The sequence below is a fragment of the Chlorocebus sabaeus genome, chromosome X, assembly GCF_047675955.1.
Source record: "Chlorocebus sabaeus isolate Y175 chromosome X, mChlSab1.0.hap1, whole genome shotgun sequence".
Classification (NCBI taxonomy): Eukaryota; Metazoa; Chordata; class Mammalia; order Primates; family Cercopithecidae; genus Chlorocebus; species Chlorocebus sabaeus.
Window position 1 is genome coordinate 95,796,210 of NC_132933.1, and position 22,886 is coordinate 95,819,095.

General features: G+C 38.0%; 1 protein-coding gene across 2 annotated transcripts in view; it reads right to left on the minus strand.

The window, feature by feature from the left end:
• Positions 1-22,886, minus strand: part of FAAH2 (fatty acid amide hydrolase 2) — a 221,124-nt gene that overhangs the window by 164,773 nt on the left and 33,465 nt on the right. Inside the window, exons 4-5 of one of the 2 annotated variants that reach the window (XM_007991885.3) lie at positions 16,716-16,925; positions 4,908-5,027 (exon numbers count right to left, since the gene is read on the minus strand). In XM_007991885.3, the coding sequence (XP_007990076.1) occupies positions 4,908-5,027; positions 16,716-16,925 (330 nt within the window). The remainder of the gene's footprint in view (positions 1-4,907; positions 5,028-16,715; positions 16,926-22,886) is intronic. The other variant, XM_007991886.3, reaches the window with a different exon arrangement.

The window sequence follows — 22,886 nt, forward strand, 5'->3', positions numbered from 1 at the left end:
AGCTTGCAGTAGAAAATATATAACTATAATTGGGTAGAACAAATGAAATTGACATGCAAAAGTTCGTACAAAATATCAATTTAACCAAGAGTTTCTTTTTTGAAAGAATAAATAAGATAGACTGCTGGCTAGATTCACAAAGAAAAAAAAATAAGTCCAAATAAATGCAATCAGAAATGACAAAGGTGAAATTACAACTGATCCTACAGAAATACAAAAGATCCTCAGTGGTTATTATGAACACCTGTATGGACACAAAATTAGAAAATCTAGATAAAATAGATACATTTCTGAAAACACACAACCTCTGAAGATTGAACCAGGAAAAAAGAGAAACCTCGAAAAGACAAAAAAGCTTTGAAATTAATTCAATAATTTAAAAAAAACCTACCAATGCAAAAAAGCCATCGACCAGATGGATTCGCAGCTGAAGTTTACCAGAAGTGCAAGAAAGAAAGAAAGAAAGAAAGAAAGAAAGAAAGAAAGAAAGAAAGAAAGAAAGAAAGAAAGAAAGAAAGAAAGAAAGAAGGAAGGAAGGAAGGAAGGAAGGAAGGAAGGAAGGAAGGAAGGAAGGAAGGAAGGAAGGAAGGAAGGAAGGAAGGAAGGAAAGAGAGAGAGAGAGAGAGAGAGAGAAAGAAAGAAAGAAAGAGAGACAAGAAAGAAAGAAAGAAAGAAAGAAAGAAAGAAAGAAAGAAAGAAAGAAAGAAAGAAAGAGAGAAAAGAAAAGAAAAGAAGAGAGAGAGAGAGAGAAAGAGAGAGAGAAAGAAAGGAAGAAAGGAAAGAAAGAAAGAGAAAGAAAGGAAAACCTGGTACCAATACTACTGAAACTATCCCCCCACGCCCCGAAAAAAAAGAAAAATTGAAGCCGGGCACGGTGGCTCACGCCTGTAATCCCAGCACTTTGGGAGGCCGAGGTTGGCGGATCACGAGTTCGGGAGATTGAGACCATCCTAGCTAACATGGTGAAACCCCGTCTCTACTAAAAATACAAAAAAATTAGCTGGGCATGGTGGTCGGCGCCTGTAGTCCCAGCTACTCACGAGGCTGAGGCAGGAGAATGGCGTGAACCCGAGAGGTGGAGGTTGCCGTGAGCCGAGATCGTGCCACTGCACTCCAACCTGGGCAACAGAGCGAGACTCTCTCTCTCAAAAAAAAAAAAAAAAAAATATTGAGGAAAGGATGCTCCTTAACTCATTCTAGAAATCAAGCATCATCCTGATGCCAAAATCTGGCAAAGACACAACAACAACAACAAAAGTCAGGACTGACAAATACAGACAGAAAAAAATTCAACAAAATACTAGCAAACTTATTTCAGCAGCACATCAAAATGTTAATTCACAACAGTTGAGTAAGCTTTACTCCTGGAATGCAATGTTAATTCAACATAAGCAAATTAAAAAAAAAGTGATTTACCACATACACAGAATTTAAAACAAAAAAGATATAATCATCTCAATAGATTCAGAAAGAGACTTCAATAAAATCCAACATTCCTTCATGATAAAAACCCTATAAGGCTAGTCATCAAAAGAGCATACATCAAAATAATAAGAGCTAATTATGACAAACCCACAGCCAACATCATATTGAATGGGCAAAAGACAGAATAATTCCCCTTGAGATCTGCAATAAGACAAAGGTGTCCAGTCTCATCACTCCTATTCAACATAATACTGGAAGTCCCAGCCAGAGCATTTAGGCATGAGAAAGAAATAAAGGACATTCAAATAGGAAAAAGACAAAGTCAATCTCTCTCTGCTGACAATATGATTCAAAAAGACTCTCCCAAAAGGCTCCCGGAATTGATAAATGACTTTAGTAAAGTTTCAGAATACAAAATTCATGTACAGAAATCGGTAGCATTTCTACACTACAGTAATATTCTTGGTGAGCCAAATAAAAAAATGTAATCCTATTTGCAATAGCCACACCAAAACTACAATATCTAGAAATACCACTAACCAAAGAGGTGAAACATCTTTACAAAAAGAACAACAAAATACTGCTGAAAAATTATTAGAGATGAAACAAACAGAAAAATATTCCATTATCATGGATTAGAAGAATAAATATCATTAAAATTGCCATACTTTCCAAAGTAATTTACATATTCAATGTTATCCCTATCAAAATACTGTTATTTTTCATGGAATTTTTTTTTAAAAAGCTATTCTAAAACTCATATGGAACCAATAAAACATCTGAATAGCCAATGGAATCCTAAGGAAAAACAAAGGCAAATAAATCACTTTACCCAACTTAAAACTGTATTATACGACTAACATAACCAAAACAGCATGAAACTGGTATAAAAACAGATACATAGGCCGATGAAACAGAATAGAGATCCCAGAAATAAAGCTACAAACCTACAACGATCTGATCTTAGACAAAATTTACAAAAGCAAGGGGAACAGAACTTCCTATGCAATAAATAGTGCTGGGATATCTGGCCAGCCATATGCAGAAAAATATGACTGGATCCCTACATTTCACCATATGCAAAAATTAACCAAATATAAATTAAAGATTTAAACATAAGATCCCAACCTATGAAAACACTAGAGGAAAGCCTGGGAGATACCCTTCTCGTCACTGGATTAGCAAAGAATTTATGGCTAAGTCTCCAAAAGCAATTTCAAAGAAAATTTGACAAGTGGCACCTAATTAAGCTAAAGAGCTACAGCATAGCAAAAGAAATTATCAAAAGAGTAAACATACAATCTACAGAATGGGAGAAAATATTTGGAAACCATGCATCCAACATAAGTCTAATATCCAGAATCTATAAGACACTTAATCAACCAGCAAAAAGTAAATAATCAATTAAAGAGTGAGCAAATGACATGAACAGGCACTTCTCAAAAGAAGATGTACAAGCAGCTAACAAACCTATAAAAATGCTCAATATTACTAATCATCAGAGAAATGCATATAAAGACCACAATAAGATACTGTCTCACACAAGTCAGAATGGCAATCATTGAAAAAATCGAAAAATAAGTGATGCTGATGAGACTGCAGAGAAAAGAGAATGCTTATATACTGTTGGTAAGAATGTAAATTAGTTCAGCCCTTTGGAAAGGAGTTTGGAGATATCTCAAATAACTTAGAACTGCCATTTAAACCAGTAATCCCATAACCAGATATATACTCCAAGGAAAATTAATTGTTCTACCAAAAAGACACATGAACTCATATGTTTATCACAGCAGTATTCACAATAGCAGAGATATGGAATCAATCCAGCTTCCCATCAACAGTGGATTGAATAAAGATTATGAAGTACATTTACACCATGAAATACTATGCAGCCATAAAATGGAATAAAATATTCCTTTGCAACCATATGAATACAGTTGGAGGCCATTATCCTAAGCTAATTAACACAGGAACAGAAAACAAACTACCGCATCTTCTCACTCGTAAGTGGAACTAAACCTTGAGTACACATGGACAGAAAGAAGAAAACAATAGAAACCAGAGCCTACTTAAAGGTGGAGGATGGGAGGAGGGCAAGGATCAAAAAACTACCTATCAGGGACTGTGCTCACTACCTGAATGATGAAATCATTTGTACACCAAACCACATGGACACACAATTTACCCATGTAATAAGCCTGCATATGTACCTCCTGAACCTAGAATAAAATATGGAAGGGATAAAAAATAGGTCAACTCCTAGCAGGCCAATTTTCAGTACTCTTTTTGTGCATAATTCTTTAAAGTCATGAAGAGCCAGGATTTATCTTTCTTTTTAACTTTTAAGTTTAGGGGTACATGTGCAGGATGTGCAGGTTTGTTACATAGGTAAACTTGTGTCATGGGGGTTTGTTCTACAGATTATTTCATCACCCAGGTATTAAGCCTAGTACCCATTAGTTATTTTTCCTTATCCTATCCATCCTCCCACCCTCTGTCCTCTGAAAGGTCCCCAGTGCTTGTTGTTCTCCTCTATGTATTCCCATGTTCTCACCATTTAGCTCCCACTTATGAGTGAAAATACATCACATTTGGTTTTCTGTTCCTGTGTTAGTTTGCTAAGGATAATGGCCTCCAGCTCCATCTATGTTCCTGCAATGGAAATTATCTTGTTCTTTTCCATGGCTACATAGTATTCCATGGTGTATATGGACCATTATTATAATGCTGATTCCTAAAAACCATGACCAAATGAGGATTTATTCTTAGCATATTTTTATGATTAATCTAAATTTCAAAATATTCTGCTTTACTATACCACAATTCTATTTATTAGACTACCTTATACTACCTTTAAATCACTTTTTGTAAGTCTAGAAGATTTTAAGTTCCTTGAATGAAGGGACTCTGCTTTAACATTCTTACCATCATAAATAATACAAAATAAATACTCCTTGAATTCATTGAAAAAACAGTAAATGCCAATAACTGGAGTTTCTAGGTGACAGAATTTTACTTTTTCTTTCCACTGTTTCTGAAATTGTGTTGTTTTACCCTTTAACTGAGAGAAAATCAAATTTACCTGATAAGTCATTTTAGTACAGTGGATAGAAAACAGTCTCCTGTAATCCAAGTAGGTTTGAATCCTAGCACTATGATTTACTTGTTTAACTATTTAATTTGGGGCAGGTTTATTTAATCTTTCTGAGCTTTGAATTTGTCATTTGTAAACTGGGGATATCTTTCTGAAAAAAAAAAACTACTATAAGTATTAAATGAAATTAGTTATAGGAGACTCTTGCACAATTTTGTGCACCAATCCCAGAGTTGGTGCTCAATAAGCAGTACCTAGTTTTATTTAAGAACATTGAGAAATATATAATAATCACCCTGATAAGTAAGATAATCCTGCTAGGAACAAAATTTCTGAATTGTTCTGAATTATAAAAGTAGAACCCCCCTTCCAATCATATTAACATTACCTGGAGAAGGCTTGTGTCCAAATATACCATTGAAGAAAGCAGGCATTCGAATGCTACCACCAATATCAGAGCCCACACCAATCACTGAGCAGGCAGCTGCCAGTGTGCAGCCCTCACCACCTAAAGGAAACACAAAATACTTGCAAATAAATCATCTAACATACTATTTGCATAGAATATCTTTTTCCATCTTTTCACTTTCAACCTTTTTGTGTCTTTAGATCCAAAGTGAGTCTTTTGCTCACAGCATATATTTAGATCATAATTTTAATCTATTCTTCTCATCTATGTTATTTGAGTATATTAAACCGTTTACATTTCAAAGTAATTACTGATAAGGTCTTCCCTGAGGATATTTCTCCTCTGGGTCTGTGTTTGTGTTTCTGTTTTTTCTTAATTCTCTCATATAGAAAAGAGCTCTTATTTTTTTTCCCATCAACTTTTAAGTCCTGGGGTTCATGTGCAGGATGTACAGGTTTGCTACATAGGTATATGTGTGCCATGGTGGTTGGCACCACAGATCAACACATCACCTAGGTATTAAGCCCAGCACCCATTAATTATTTTTCTTGATGCTTTCCTTTCCCCCAACATCCCCCAATAGGCCCAAGTGTGTGTTGTTCCCTACCACGTGTCTATGTGTTCTAATCATTCAGCTCCCACTTTTAAGTGAGAACATGCTGTGTTTGGTTTTCTATCCCTGCATTCGTTTACTGAGAATAATGGTTTCCAGCTCCATGCATGTCCCTGCAAAGGACATGATATTGTTCTTTTCGTGGCCGAATAGCATTCTATGGTGTATATATACCACATTTTATTTATTCAATCTATCATTGATGGGCATTTGGGTGGATTCCATGTCTTTGCTATTGTGAATAGTGCTGCAATGAACATATGCGTGCATGTATCTTTATAATAAAATGCTTTATATTCCTTTGGGTATATACCCAGTTTGATGGTTAATACTGAGTGGCAACTTGATTGAATCGAAAAATGCAAAGTATTATTCCTGGGTGTGTCTGTGAGAGTATTGCAAAGGAGATTAGCATTTGAGTCAGTGGACTGGGAGAGGCAGGCCCACCCCAATCATAACAGGCACCATCTAGTCAGTGTGACTAGAATAAAGCAGGTAGAAATTGGAAAGAGCAGAGTTGCTGTGTCTTCCAACATTCATCTTTCTTCCATGCTGCATGCTTCCTGTCCTCAAACATCAGACTCCAAGTTCTTCAGCTTTTGGATGCTTAGACTCACACAAATGGTTTGCCAGGGACTCTCAGGCCTTTGGCCACGGATTGAAGGCTGCATTGTCAGCTTTCCTACTTTTGAGGTTTTGGGACTGAGATTGGCTTCCTTGCTCCTCAGCTTACAGATGGCCTATTGTGGGACTTCACCTTGTGATCCTGCGAGCCAATACTCTTTAATAAACTCCCCTTCATGTATAAATCTATCCTATTCTGTCCCTCTAGAGAACCCTGACTAACACACCCAGTAATGGGATTGCTGTGTCAAATGGTATTTCCGCTAGGTTTTTGAGGAGTTGCTACACTGTCTTCCACAAAGGTTGAACTAATTTACATTCCTACCAACTGTGTGAAAGCATTCCTTTTTCTCTGCAAGCTAGCTAGCATCTGTTGTTCCTTGACTTTTTAATAATTGCCATTCTGACTGGCGTGAGATGGTATCTCATGGTGGTTTTGATGTGTATTTCTCTATTGATCAGTGATGTTGAGCTATTTTTAATATGTTTGTTGACTGTATGAATGTTTTTCTTTTGAGACGTCTCTGGTCATGTCCTTTGCCCACTTTTTAATTTTTTTTTCTTGTAAATTTGTTTAAGTTCCTTGTACACTGGATATTAGACCTTTGTCAGATGGATAGATTGCAAAAATTATCTCCCATTGTGTACGTTGTCTGTTCACTCTGATGATAGTTTCTTTTGCTGTGCAGAGGCTTGTTAGTTAACTATATTCCACTGGTCAATTCTTGCTTTTATTGCAGTTGCTTTTAGTGTTTTCATCTGAAGTGTTCAAAACCTTCAAAACCCTTCTAATTTCTATAAATTACTTCAGGCAGTATGGTCATTTTCACGATAAAGTTTCTTCCTATCCATGCGCATGGATTTTTTTTCCATTTGTTTGTGTCCTGTTTCATTTCTTTGAGTAGTTTGTAGCTTTCCTTGAAGAAGTCCTTCACTTTCCTTGTTAGCTGTATTCTTAGGTATCATATTCTTTTGCAGCAATTGTGATTTGGAGTTCATTCATGATTTGTCTCTACTTGCCTGTTATTGGTGAATAGAAATGCTAGCAATTTTTGCACATTGATTTTGTATCCTGAGACTTGGTTGAAGTTGCTTATCAGTTTAAGAAGCTTTTGGGCTGAGATGATGGGGTTTTCTAGATATATGATCATATAATCGGCAAGCAAAGGTAGTTTGACTTCCTCTCTTCCTATTTGAATATGCTATATTTCTTTTTCTTGCCTAATTGCCCAGCCAGAACAACCAATACTATGTTGTATAGGAGTGATGAGAGAGGGCATCCTTGTCTTGTGCCTGTTTTCAAGGAGAATGCTTCCAGCATTTGCCCATTTGGTGTGATATTGGCTGTGAGTTTGTCGTATATAGATCTTATTATTTTGAAGTATGTTCCTTCAATAATTAGTTTATTAAAAGCTTTTAACATAAAGGGATGCCGAATTTTAGTGAAGGCCTTTTCTGCATCTATTGAAATAATCATGTTTTTTTATCTTTAGTTCTGTTTGTGCAAAAAATTACATTTATCGATTTGCATATGTTGAGCCAAACTTGCATTGCAGGGATGAAACCAACTTGTTCATGGTGTATAAGCTATTTGATGTGCTGCTAAATTCTGTTTGCCAGTATTTTATTGAGGGTTTTCGCATTGATGTTCATCAAGAATGTTGGCCTAAAGTTTTCTATTTTTATTGTTACTCTGAGAGGTTGTCTTTTTTAAAAAAAACTTTTTTAAATTATTATAATTATACTTTAAGTTCTAGGGTACATGTGTAGAACATGTAGGTTTGTTACATATGTATACTTGTGCCATGTTGCTGTGCTGCACCCATCAACTTGTCAGCACCCATCAACTCGTCATTTACATCAGGTATAACTCCTAATACAATCCCTCCCCCCCTTCCCTCTCCGCATGATAGGCCCCAGTGTGTCATGTTCCCCTTCCCGAGTCCAAGTGATCTCATTGTTCAGTTCCGACCTATGAGTAAGAACATGCGGTGTTTAGTTTTCTGTTCTTGCAATAGTTTGCTGAGAATGATGGTCTCCAGCTGGATCCATGTCCCTACAAAGGACACAAACTCATCCTTTTTTATGGCTGCATAGTATTCCATGGTGTATATGTGCCACATTTTCTTAATCCAGTCTGTCACTGATGGACATTTGGGTTGATTCCAAGTCTTTGCTATTGTGAATAGTGCCACAATAAACATACGTGTGCATGTGTCTTTATAGCAGCATGATTTATAATCCTTTGGGTATATACCCAGTAATGGGATGGCTGGGTCGTATGGTACTTCCAGTTCTAGATCCTTGAGGAATCGCCATACTGTTTTCCATAATGGCTGAACTAGTTTACAATCCCACTAACAGTGTAAAAGTGTTCCAATTTCTCCACATCCTCTCCAGCACCTGTTGTTTCCAGCCTTTTTTTTTTTTTTTTAATACTTTAAGTTCTACGGTACATGTGCATAACGTGCAGGTATGTTACATATGTATACTTGTGCCATGTTGGTGTACTGCACCCATCAACTCATCAGCACCTATCAACTCGTCATTTACATCAGGTATAACTCCCAATGCAATCCTTCCCCCCTCCCCCCTCCCCATCATAGGACCCGGTGTGTGATGTCCCACTTCCCGAGTCCAAGTGATCTCATTGTTCAGTTCCCACCTATGAGTGAGAACATGCGGTGTTTCGTTTTCTGTTCTTGTGATAGTTTGCTAAGAATGATGGTTTCCAGCTGCATCCATGTCCCTACAAAGGACACAAACTCATCCTTTTTTATGGCTGCATAGTATTCCATGGTGGATATGTGCCACATTTTCTTAATCCAGTCTGTCACTGATGGACATTTGGGTTGATTCCAAGTCTTTGCTATTGTGAATGGTGCCGCAATAAACATCCGTGTGCATGTGACTTTATAGCAGCATGATTTATAACCCTTTGGGTATATACCCAGTAATGGGATGGCTGGGTCATATGGTACTTCTAGTTCTAGATCCTTGAGGAATCGCCATACTGTTTTCCATAATGGTTGAACTAGTTTACAATCCCACCAACAGTGTAAAAGTGTTCCTATTTCTCCACATCCTCTCCAGTGCCTGTTGTTTCCTGACTTTTTAATGATCGCCATTCTAACTGGTGTGAGATGGTATCTCATTGTGGTTTTGATTTACATTTCTCTGATGGCCAGTGATGATGAGCATTTTTTCATATGTCTGTTGGCTGTATGAATGTCTTCTTTTGAGAAATGTCTGTTCATATACTTTGCCCACTTTTTGATGGCATTGTTTGTTTTTTTCTTGTAAATTTGTTTGAGCTCTTTGTAGGTTCTGGATATTAGCCCTTTGTCAGATGAGTAGATTGCAAAAATTTTCTCCCATTCTATAGGTTGCCTGTTCACTCTGATGGTAGTTTCTTTTGCTGTGCAGAAGCTTCTTCGTTTAATGAGATCCCATTAGTCAATTTTGGCTTTCACAACCGTTGCTTTTGGTGTTTTAGACATGAAGTCTTTGCCCATGCCTATGTCCTGAATGGTACTACCTAGGTTTTCCTCTACGGTTTTTATGGTATTAGGTCTAACATTTAAGTTTCTAATCCATCTTGAATTAATTTTCATATAAGGAGTAAGGAAAGGATCCAGTTTCAGCTTTCTACTTATGGCTAGCCAATTTTCCCAGCACCATTTATTAAATAGGGAATCCTTTCCCATTTCTTGTTTCTCTCAGGTTTGTCAAAGATCAGATGGCTATAGATGTGTGATATTATTTCTGAGGACTCTGTTCTGTTCCATTGGTCTATATCTCTGTTTTGGTACCAGTACCATGCTGTTTTGGTTACTGTAGCCTTGTAGTATAGTTTGAAGTCAGGTAGCATGATGCCTCCAGCTTTGTTCTTTTGACTTAGGATTGTCTTGGAGATACGGGCTCTTTTTTGGTTCCCTATGAACTTTAAAGCAGTTTTTTCCAATTTTGCGAAGAAACTCATTGGTAGCTTAATGGGGATGGCATTGAATCTATAAATTACCTTGGGCAATATGGCCATTTTCACGATATTGATTCTTCCTATCCATGAGGTATGTTCTTCCATTTGTTTCTGTCCTCTTTTATTTCACTGAGGAGTGGTTTGTAGTTCTCCTTGAAGAGGTCCTTTACATCCCTTGTAAGTTGGATTTCTAGGTATTTTATTCTCTTTGAAGCAATTGTGAATGGAAGTTCATTCATGATTTGGCTCTCTGTTTGTCTGTTACTGGTGTATAAGAATGCTTGTGATTTTTGCACATTAATTTTGTATCCTGAGACTTTGCTGAAGTTTCTTATCAGCTTAAGGAGATTTTGGGCTGAGACAATGGGGTTTTCTAAATATACAATCATGTCATCTGCAAACAGGGACAATTTGACTTCTTCTTTTCCTAACTGAATACCCTTGATTTCTTTCTCTTGCCTGATTGCCCTAGCCAGAACTTCCAACACTATGTTGATCAGGAGTGGTGAGAGAGGGCATCCCTGTCTTGTGCCAGTTTTCAAAGGGAATTTTTCCAGTTTTTGCCCATTCCATATGATATTGGCTGTGGGTTTGTCATAAATAGCTCTTATGATTTTGAGATACGTTCCATCAATACCGAATTTATTGAGTGCTTTTACCATGAAGGGCTGTTGAATTTTGTCAAAGGCCTTTTCTGCATCTATTGAGATAATCATGTGGTTTTTGTGTTTGGTTCTGTTTATATGCTGGATTATGTTTATTGATTTGCGAATGTTGAACCAGCCTTGCATCCCAGGGATGAAGCCCATTTGATCATGGTGGATAAGCTTTTTGATGTACTGCTGGATATGATTTGCCAGTATTTTATTGAGGATTTTTGCATCGATGTTCATCAGGGATATTGGTCTAAAATTCTCTTTTTTTGTTGTTTCTCTGCCAGCCTTTGGTATCAGGATGATATTGGCCTCATAAAATGAGTTAGGGAGGATTCCCTCTTTTTCTATTGTTTGGAATAGTTTCAGAAGGAATGGTACCATCTCCTCCTTGTACCTCTGGTAGAATTCAGCTGTGAATCCATCTGGTCCTGGACTTTTTTTCGTTGGTAGGCTATTAATTATTGCCTCAATTTCAGAGCCTGCTATTGGTCTATTCAGGGATTCAACTTCTTCCTAGTTTAGTCTTGGGAGAGTGTAAGTGTCCAGGAAATTATCCATTTCTTCTAGATTTTCTAGTTTATTTGCACAGAGGTGTTTATAGTATTCTGTGATGGCAGTTTGTATTTCTGTGTGGTCGGTGGTGATATCCCCTTTATCATTTTTTATTGCGTCTATTTGATTCTTCTCTCTTTCTTCTTTATTAGTCTTGCTAGCAATCTATCAATTTTGTTGATCTTTTCAAAAAACCAACTCCTGGATTCATTGATTTTTTGGAGGGTTTTTTGTTTCTCTATCTCCTTCAGTTCTGCTCTGATCTTAGTTATTTCTTGCCTTCTGCTAGCTTCTGAATGTGTTTGCTCTTGCTTCTCTAGTTCTTCTAATTGTGATTTTAGAGTGTCAATTTTAGATCTTTCCAGCTTTCTCTTGTGGGCATTTAGTGTTATAAATTTCCCTCTACACACTGCTTTAAATGCGTCCCAGAGATTCTGGTATGTTGTATCTTTGTTCTCATTGGTTTCAAAGAACGTCTTTATTTCTGCCTTCATTTTATTACGTACCCAGTAGTCATTCAGAAGCAGGTTATTCAGTTTCCATGTAGTTGAGCGGTTTTGATTGAGTTTCTTAGTCCTGAGTTCTAGTTTGATTGCACTGTGGTCTGAGAGTTTGTTATAATTTCTGTTCTTGTACATTTTCTGAGGAGTGCTTTACTTCCAATTATGTGATCAATTTTGGAATAAGTGTGATGTGCTGCTGAGAAGAATGTATATTCTGTTGATTTGGGGTGGAAAGTTCTGTAGATGTCTATTAGGTCTGCTTGCTGCAGAGATGAGTTCAATTCCTGGATATCCTTGTTAACTTTCTGTCTCGTTGATCTGTCTAATGTTGACAGTGGGTTGTTGAAGTCTCCCATTATTATTGTATGGGAGTCTAAGTCTCTTTGTAAGTCTCTAAGGACTTGCTTTATGAATGTGGGTGCTCCTGTATTGGGTGCATATATATTTAGGATAGTTAGCTCTTCCTGTTGAATTGATCCCTTTACCATTATGTAATGGCCTTGTCTCTTTTGATCTTTGATAGTTTAAAGTCTGTTTTAACAGAGACTAGTATTGCAACCCCTGCTTTTTTTTGTTCTCCATTTGCTTGGTAGATCTTCCTCCATCCCTTTGTTTTGAGCCTATGTATGTCTCTAGGTTTTCTTATTAGGATGATGCTGGCCTCATAGAATTAGTTACAAAAAAAAAATCCCTCCTTTTCAATTTTTTGGAATAATTTCAGTAGAAATGGTACCAGCTCCTCTTTGTACCTTTGGTAGAATTCAGCTGTAAATCCATCTAGTCCTGGGCCTTTTTTTTTTTTTTTTCTTCAGTTGGTAGGCTATTTATTACTGCTTCAATTTTAGAACTCATTGTCGTTCTATTTAGAGATTCAACTTTTTCTTGGTTCAGTCTTGGGAAGGAGTATGCATCCAGAAATTTTTTTCCATTTCTTCTAAATTTTCTAGTTTTGTCCATACAGGTGTATATAGTAATCTCTGATGGTTGTTTTTATTTCTGTGGGGTCAGTGGTAATATCATTCTGATTTTGTCTATTTAATTCTTCTCTCTTTTCTTCTTTATTAGTCTAGGTAGTGGTCTATTTTATTTATTTATTTTTTTTTTCAAAAGAAGAGCTCCTGAATTCATGGATTTTTGAAGGATTTTTTGTGTCTCTATCTCCTTCAGTTCTGCGCTAATCTTGGTTATTTCTTGTCTTCTCCTAGCTTTGGGATTTGTTTGCTCTTGTTTCTCTACTTCTTTTAGTTGTGATGTTAGGTTGTCAGTTTTACACCTTTCTAGCTTTTTGATGTGGGGATTTAGTGCTATAAATTTCTCTCTCAACAGTGCTTTAGCTGTGGCCCAGATTCGGATATATTGTGTCTTTGTTCTCATTAGTTTCAAAAAACTTCTTGATTTCTTTGTTAATTTCATTATTTACCCAGAAGTCACTCTGGAGCAGGTTGCTCGATTTCCACGTAGTTGTGTGGTTTTGTTTGGGGTGACTTTCTTAATCTCGAGTTCTAATTTGATTGTGCTGTAATCTGAGAAATTGTTACGATTTAAGTTCTTTTGCATTTAATGAGGAATGTTTTACTTCAAATTATGTGATAAATTTTAGAGTAAGTGCTATGTGATGATGAAAAAAATCTGTTTTCCATTGTTTGGGGGTGGAGAGTTCTGTAGATATCTATCAGGTCCACTTGATCCAGAGCTAAGTTCAGGTGTTGATTATCTTTGTTAATTTTCTGTCTCAATGTCTATCTAATATTTTCAGTGGGGTGTTAAGTTCTCCCACTATTACTCTGTGGGAGGCTAAGTCTCTGATTTTAACTGACTATATTGTATGTTTCCATTTATTCTTCTCTCTTGCCACTTAAAGTATACTTTTTTTTTCTTTAATATTTGCCCTTGAGTTTGCAATATACATTTAGAACTAACTCAAGTCTCCTTCAAATGATACTCTGCCACCTCCCAAGTAGTGTAGTTATCTTATAAAGGAACATTCCCAATTCCTTTATCCCATCCCATATAACATTGTTGTCATTCATTTCACTCATACACAAGCTATAATCACCCAATACATTTTTGGCATTATTATTTTGAACAATTACATGTTAGATCAATCAATAATTTAAAAATACTTTATTTTACTTTTGTTCAATCTTTCTCTAATAATTTTCTTTTCTTTCTTTTTTTTTTTTTTTTTTTTTTTACAAGAATTCAGGTTTTTGGCCTGTATTCTTTTTTTTCTCTCTCTCTGAAGAACATCTTTTAACATTCTTGCTCTATTGCTCTGTCAATATTCCTTTGTCTCAGAGCATCGTTATTTCTTTTTCATTTCTGAAGAATAGATCTGCTAGACAGAATTTTAAGTTGATGGTTCTTTCAATGGTTTAAATATTTGACTCCTGTGTGTGTGTGTGTGTGTGTGTGAGATGGAATCTCCTTCTGTCACCCAGGCTGGAGTGCAGTGGCATGATCTCAGCTCACTGCAACCTCCACCTCTCGAGTTCAAGCAATTCTCCTGCCCCAGCCTCCCAAGTAGCTGGTATTACAGGCGCCTGCTGCCAGGCCTGGCTAATTTTTGTATTTTTAGTAGAGATGGGGATTCAACATGTTGGCCAAGCTGGTATCGAGCTTCTAACCTCAAGTGATCCACCTGCCTTGGCCTCCCAAAGTGGATGCCCATCTCTTATTGTTTGCATGGTTTCTGAAGAAAATACCAATATAATTCTATCTTTGCTCCTGTATAGATAAGGTATGTTTTTCCTTCTTCTTTAAATATTTTTTTTTCTTTGTCTTTAATCTTCTAAGGATGAAACAGTATGCTAGGTGTAGTTTTTCTCAAACATTTATTGTTGTTTCTTAAAATCTCTTTCTTCTCTTCCTAGTGTTCCAATTATATATGTGTATTATATGCATTTGTAATCACACAGTTATTAGATAGTCTGTTCTGTCTTTTTCATTCTTTTTCTTCCTCTTTACTTTCAGTTTTGGAAGTTCTTGTTGACAGATCTTCCATATCACTGAAGGTTTCCTATTTTGTATACAACATATTGATGAGCCCATCAAAGATGTTCTTCATTTCTGTTATAACTTTTTTATTTCTAGCGTTTGCTTTTGATTCTTGAAGTTCCCATCTGTCTTCTTACATTACAGATCTGTGCTTGCATGTTGACCATTTTTTTCCATTATGGCCCTTAACATATTAATCACAAATGGTTTCAATTTTCAGTCTGATAATCTCAATATCTCTGCCATATTGCTAATCTTGATGCTTGCTTTGTCTTTTCAAACTGTGATTTTGTCTTTTAGTATGCCTTATAATTGTTTTGTTGAAAGCCAAACATGATGTACTGAGATAAAAGAACTGGGGGTATTTGGCCTTTAATGTGAGGTTTTATGTTTCCCTGACTAGGGGTTAGTCTGTGTTTACTGTCTGCTGTAGCCATAGGTATCAGGTGTAAAATTTTCAACTGGTTTCATTGTTTCCACCTCCTCTGTTGTCTTTGAGTTTCCCTAGAGACTTCTTAAATAACACCTATGATGTACAGTTCTTCTGGTTTATATAGAACCCCCATTATAGAAAATCCCTATTGGTGTAGTGATAAGGTGTGTGGAGGCAAGGAGAGGAAGTATTTTATACTCATATGATTAGGTCTCAGTCATTTAGTTAGCATATGCCCCTGTTCTGTGACCCTAACATGTGCTTCTCAATTTTATTCTGCTTTGACCCCTTCAGTAGGACAGGAAACCTAGACAGGACTGGAGTTGGATATTTTCTTTCCCCTAGGTCAAGTCCATTAGTTTCTTGTAAAACGTTACTAAGTTAGGTTCTGATAAAAATAGTTTCTCTGAGGAAATTCCTTGTTAGCAGAACAGTAGGCTTTGGAAGTAGTATTTCAAAATGGCTACTTTTTCCCTCCCTGTGCAAGAAGCAAGAGAAGATTTCTCTCCGATCTTCACCTGGGAACACAGTAGGGCTCCTGAAGGTAAAACTTTTGAAATTCTGTGAGGCCCCCAAGATCCCCCCACCCAACTACCACATACATTTTGACTCTTAAACTTTTTCAAAATGAACCTCCAGCAAGTGATCAATTATAGTTTAGGTTTTTCTACTGCTGTGCTGGTTCCCCTGAAATTTTTGCTCCTAGGCAAGTTCCGATTCTTTGTATCTGCCTGTCTTTCATTCAGTTTTGGGAAGAGTGGTTTTCCCATTACCTCGGCATATTGATAAATCTAATAATGGTTGTTAATTTTTAGTTTGTTCAGCTTTTGTTCTTATTGTGTGAATTGGAGTAAAAACTTCTAAACCCCATATATGCTAGACCGGAAACCTGAAGTCACACTTAAAGTTTTAATCATCACAGTAACCTTACAAGTCTGATTTCTTTAATATGGCCATCTTACAAGCAAAGGAAACTGACTTAATAAGCACCTACTTCATGTGACTAAGGTCATATAGTAAAAGAAGTCTCAAATGTCTATGTAGCTTTAGCACCCACAAGTTTAAACATCATATTTTGCTAACCCACGTATGCATCCATTCAGGCTTAATAAAAGTCTTGTCAATTCTAGTCTCCATACACTTTTTTTTCTAGTCTCTATACACTTTATGATGTTTCCTATCTACATCACTTGTAGTTCGTTCTCAATTCCCTTTGCTGGCTACTTCTCCTCTATCTATCTTCAAAATATCAGAGTTAACCAAGGCTCTCACATGACTCCCATTTCTTCTCCATCAACACAAACATATCCTGGGTTTTTGCATCCATTCTTATAGGTTAGAGATGCTATACTGTATCAGGTTTATTAATACAATTCATAATTATTATTGTTAACACAGCTCTTGATGCCCTACTAAAATGTCCAACTCACCAGAACTTCCACCTACAATATGCTGTAAATCATATGGGTTGTTTGATCGGCCATAGATCTTGTTACTGGATTCATACCACATACACAACTCACTACAGTTGGTTATGCCAAGGGGAATGGCACCAGCTTCCTTCAGTAATGCCACCACAGTGGCATCTGTTTTGGAAATGGCATCACGGCGGTTCATGAGTCCAGAAGAATTGGGCATTCCTAAAAGAGCCACAGAAAATGTTTAAAAGTTATTAAATAAAAATAATTGTTTTCTCCTGAGGGGCAAGATGGCCAACTAGATGTAGCCAGAAGGAACATCTCCCACAAAGGGTTGGGGCATTGGGAAGACTGGTTGGGGCATTGGTAGGACACAATCCTAGCAGATCTTCAGAGAGAAGGCATTGAGGGTGGATGGAGGGAAGACACAGATGCTGGGCTGAATGGGGAGGAAGTTGGGAACCCTGCACAGGGCTACTGTTCACTGGGACTTGCTCCTGGCTCCCAGAAACACCTGGGGGAAAAGGTGAGTTGAACAGTCAAGGAGCAACCAACTTTCAACATGGGCCTCTAGAATCATAGCAAGAAAAATACCCTTGACCACCACGGACACTTGGATTAGCAGGGAGAGGTGCTCAGAGAAGTGGTAGGGGCAGAATTCAAGCTGGAGCAGAGCTGGAAGACTTGATGCCAGAACATCTGGAGGCGCACAACAAAGGTTTCCCATGCCCCTAGGCTCGACTGCCTCCCACAGGAGACTTAAGCCCTAGGGGAACTGTCAGACCTGAACTCTGCAGGGTGATTTTGCCCATGAGACAGGGCCAGTCCAATCTGAGCACCCCTCATTCTGCTGGCTTCTCCCAGGGCCCCAGTCTGGCCATGCCTGCTTGCAGTGCAGCCCCTAAGTACCTCCTGGGGTCCTGCATCACAGTTCCTGTGCTGGTGGACAGCATCTGACCTGCAAAGTCCTAGAACAGAGCTGCCCGAGAAGACAAGCCCAACTAGCCCATATCCTCCCACTACGGCAGCCTCCCCTGTGCCACTTTGCCTACATGCACTCACCCATGACGACCTCCAACATTGCTTTACTGGTACTCATGTGTGTGGGGAGGGGGGGGAATCTTGTCTTCCCTTCTCTACCAGGACACATAATTGTGTGCACCCTGCCATGCCACTACTCCTGGCATGAGTGCACAGCACCTCTTCCCCCCACTGCACCACCATTGTTATCAGATCATTGGCAAGCAGAAGGCATGCCAGCACTGCCCCCACCAGTACCCCCCTTTCTGTGCTGAAACAGCTGCCGGCAGAAACTAGGCATAGAAAAAATGGACCCACCCGCACCCTGAGTAGCGACCGCTACCTGCAGGAACATGCATAAAGGGCCCACACAGACCTGTGCCAACCAGAGCACCCTAACCCCATGATAACACTGCCACCAGTGTGAATGTACCCACAGTTGCTGCTGGGAAGCCCTATGCCCCCTAGTCGTGCTGTCAATGCAACCAACTACTGCAAATACCTGCATGACGGCCAGCCACTGGCCCACAAAAGGCAATGCTGTCAATACTGGCAATTGCTGCGAATGCTCTCACAAAGGTCAGCACCCTGGCACCTGCTAGCACTGTGCTGCAGCTGACGAGCATAAACCCATACATACTGCAGTGGGAGTTGCAACTGGCACATAAGAATAAGGGCAGATAAGGCTGGGCGCGGTGGCTCACGCCTGTAATCCCAGCACTTTAGGAGGCCGAAGTGGGCGGATCACGAGGTCAGGAGATCAAGACCATCCTGGCTAACACGGTGAAACCCTGTCTCTATTAAAAACGCAAAAAAAAAAAAAAAAAAAAAAAAATTAGCCGGGCGTGGTGGCAGGCGCCTGTAGTCCCAGCTACTCAGGAGGCTGAGGCAGGAGAATGGCGTGAACCTGGGAGGTGGAGCTTGCAGTGAGCCGAGATCGTACCACTGCACTCCAGCCTGGGCGACTGAGCGAGACTCCGTCTCAAAAAAAAAAAAAAAAAAAAAAAAAAAGAATAAGGGCAGATACTGCTGCCACAGCCCTATGAAGTGCTTTGGTTGGTACTATCCATTGAAGTATTGTGACCAGTGATCTGGCAGCACCTTGCCCCTTATAGTGGTCCAGGAGCACCTCAGCCCTCCCAGAAAGTTCCTAACCTTGAAAAGTCAGAGAAGAAAGTGGGGACCTGATACCAGTCCCCCAGAGTCAGAGCATGCAATCCAGGAGTACTGAGCTGAGTCTTGGTCACCTTAAATATTCCAGAAATGAAGCCAGTCAACTGAACCCACCTTATACCACAATCAAATCACCCAAGGACATCAAGTAGAATAAAAGAAAAAAAAAACTCATCCAGAAAACAACTTTAAATATTGAAGAAACAACAGACCAACAAAAATAGCAACAACTCTGACAATTCAAAAAACCAGTGTTTTCTTTCCTCCAAACAACCACACTAATTCTCAAGCAAGCATTCTTAACCAGGCTGAGATATCTGAAATGAGATAAATAAAATTCAGAACATAGATAGAAAGAAAGATCACTGAGATCCCAGAAAATATTAAAACCCAATCTAAGGAAGGTAGAATTTACAATAAAAACATACGGGAGCTGAAAGACAAAATAGTCAATATAGAAAAAAAAAAAAAAAAAAAAAAAACAGTGAACCTGATAGAGCAGAAAAACACACTACAAAAATTTCATAATGAAATCACAAGCATTAGCAGCAGAATACCCAAGCTCAGAAAAGAATATTGAAGCTTGAAGATTGGCTTTTAAAAATAAAATAGTGAAACAATTAAATAGAAAAAAGAATTTTTTAATGAACAAAACCTCCATGAATTATGGAATAACATAAAGAGGCCAAATCTAGAACTCATTGACATTCCAGAAAAAGAAAAAGAGAAAAAAGGCACATTAGAAAATATATTTCAGGATACCACCAAGGAGAAAGTTCTCCAACCTAGATAGAGAGTTCAACATTTAAATTCAGAAAATACTGAGAACCCACACAAAATGCTTCATGAGAAGGTTATCCCCAAGACACATAATCATCAGATTCTCCGCAGCCGAAATGAAAGAAAAAAATGTTAAAGGCTAGAGAGAAACGGTAGGTCACTTATAAAAGGAAGCCCAGCAAACTAACAACAGACCTCTCAGCACAAATCCTACATGGAAGAAGAGATTGGGGACCTATATCGAATATTCTTTAAAGACAAAAAATGCAACCTGGAATTTCATATCCAGCCAAACTAAGCTTCATAAACAAAAGAGAAATAAGATCCTTTTCAGGCAAGCAAATGCTAAGAAAATTTGTTGCCACCAGATGTGCCTTATAAGAGCCTCTGGAAGAAGCACTAAATGTGGAAATAATAGGTAATTACAAACCACTACAAAAACACACAAGTACACAGACTGTTGATACTAACAAGCAATAACACAAACAGATATGCATAATAACCAAGTAACAACATGATGACAGCAACAAATCCAACATATCAATACTAACCTTGAATGTAAACAGGTTAAATGCCCCAATTAAAAGGCACAGAGTGGCAAGCCAGATAAAGAAGTGAGACTCATTGGTATGCTGTCTTCAACACACCCATGTTACATGCAATGACATCCATACGCTCAAAATTTTAAAAATTGAGAAAAATCTACCGAGTAAATGGAAACCAGAAAAAAAGGAGAGGTTTCAATTGGAATTTATTATTATTATTATACTATAAGTTCTGGGATACATATGCAGAACGTGCAGGTTTGTTACATAGGTATAAATGTGCAATGGTGGTTTGCTGCACCCATCAATACGTCATCTACATTAGGTATTTCTCCTAATGCTATCCTTCCCCTAGGTCCCGAACCCCCAACAGGCCCTAGTGTGTGATGGTCCCCTCCCTGTGTCCATGTGTTCTCATTACTCAACTTCCACTTGTGAGTGACAACATGCAGTGTTTTCTGATTTGTGTTAGTTTACTAAGAATGATGGTTTCCAGCTTCATCCATGTCCCTGCAAAGGACATGAACTCATCCTTTTTTATAGCTATATAGTATTGCACAGTGTATATATGCCGCATTTTCTTTATCCAGTTCATCACTGATTGGCATTTGGGTTGGTTCCAAGTCTGCTTTTATGAACAGTGCCACAAGAAACATATATGTGCATGTGGCTTTATAGTAGAATGATATATAATCTTTTGGGTATATACCTAGTAGTGGGATTGCTGGATCAAATGGTATTTCTAGTTCTAGATCCTTGAGGAATCGCCACATTGTCTTCAACAATGGTTGAACTAATTTATACTCACACCAACAGTGTAAAACCATCTTTATTTCTCTACATCCTCTCCAGCATCTGTTGTTTCCTGACTTTTTAATGATCACCATCCTAACTAGCATGTGATGGTATCTCTTTGTGGTTTTGATTTGTATTTCTCTGAAGACCAGGGATGATGAGCTTTTTTTCATATGTTTGTTGGCCGCATAAATGTCTTCTTTTGAGAAATGTCTATTCATATCCCTCACCCACTTTTTGATGTGGATGTTTGTTTTTTTCTTGTAAATTTGTTTAAGTTTCTTGTAGATTCTGTATATTAGCCCTTTGTCAGATGGATAGATTGCAAAAATGTTCTCCCATTCTATAGATTGCCCGTTCATTCTGATGATAGTTTCTTTTGCTGTTCAGAAGCTCTTTAGTTTAATTAGATCCCATTTGTCAATGTTGGCTTTTGTTGCCATTTTTTTTTTTTATGTTTTAGTCATGAAGTCTTTGCCCATGCCTATGTCCTGAATGGTATTGCCTAGGTTTCCTTCTAGGGTTTTTATGGTTTTAAGTCATATGTTTAAGTCTTTAATGCATCTTGAGTTAATTTTTGTATAAGGTGTAAGAAAGGGGTCCGGTTTCAGTTTTCTGCATATGGCTAACCATTTCTCCCAGCACCATTTATTAAATAGGGAATCCTTTCCCCATTGCTTGTTTTTGCCAGGTTTGTCAAAGATCAGATTGCTGTAGACGTGGGGCATTATTTCTGAGGCCTCTGTTCTGTTCCATTGGTCTATATATCTATTTTGGTTCCAGTACCATGCTGTTTTGGTTACCGTAGGCTTGTAGTATACTTTGCAGTCAGGTAACGTGATGCCTCCAGCTTTGGTCATTTTGCTTAGGATTGTCTTGGCTATCGGAGGTCTTTTTTGGTTCCATATGGAATTTAAAGTAGTTTTTTCCCAATTCTGTGAAGAAAGTCAATGGTAGCTCGATGGGGATAGCATTGAATCTATAAATTACTTGGGCATTATGGCCATTTTCACAATATTGATTCTTTCTATCCATGAGCATGAAATGTTTTTCCATTTGTTTGTGTCCTCTCTTATTTCCTGGAGCAGTGGTTTGTACCTCTCCTTGAAGAGGTCCTTTACATCCCTTGTAAGCTGTATTCCTACGTATTTTATTCTCTTTGTAGCAATTGTGAACGGGAGTTCACTCATGATTTGGCTCTCTTTTTGTCTATTATTGGTGTATAAGAATGCTTGTGATTTTTGCACATTGATTTTGTATCCTGAGACTTTGCTGAAGTTGCTTATCAGCTTAAGGAGATTTTGGGCTAAGACAATGGGGTTTTCTAAGTATACAGTCATGTCATCTACAAACATAGACAATTTGACATCCTCTTTTCCTAATTGAATACCCTTTATTTCTTTCTCTTGCCTGATCGCCCTGGTCAGAACTTCCAACACCATGTTGAATAGGAGTGGTGAGAGAGGGCATCCTTATCTTTGTGCCAGTTTTCCAAGGGAATGCTTTCAGCTTTTGCCCATTCAGTATGATATTGGCTGTGGGTTTGTCATAAATAGCTCTTATTATTTTGAGATATGTTCCATTAACACCTACTTTATTCAGAGTTTTTAGCATGAAAGGGTGTTGAATTTTATTGAAGGCCTTTTCTGCATCTATTGAGATAATCATGTGGTTTTTGTCATTGGTTCTGTTTAAGTGATGGATTACATTTATTGAATTGTGTATGATGAATCAGCCTTGCATCCCAGGGATGAAGCCGACTTTATTGTGGTAGATGAGCTTTTTGATGTACTGCTGGATTCAGTTTGCCAGTATTTTATTGAGGATTTTCACAACAATGTTCATCAAGGATATTGACTTGAAATTTTCT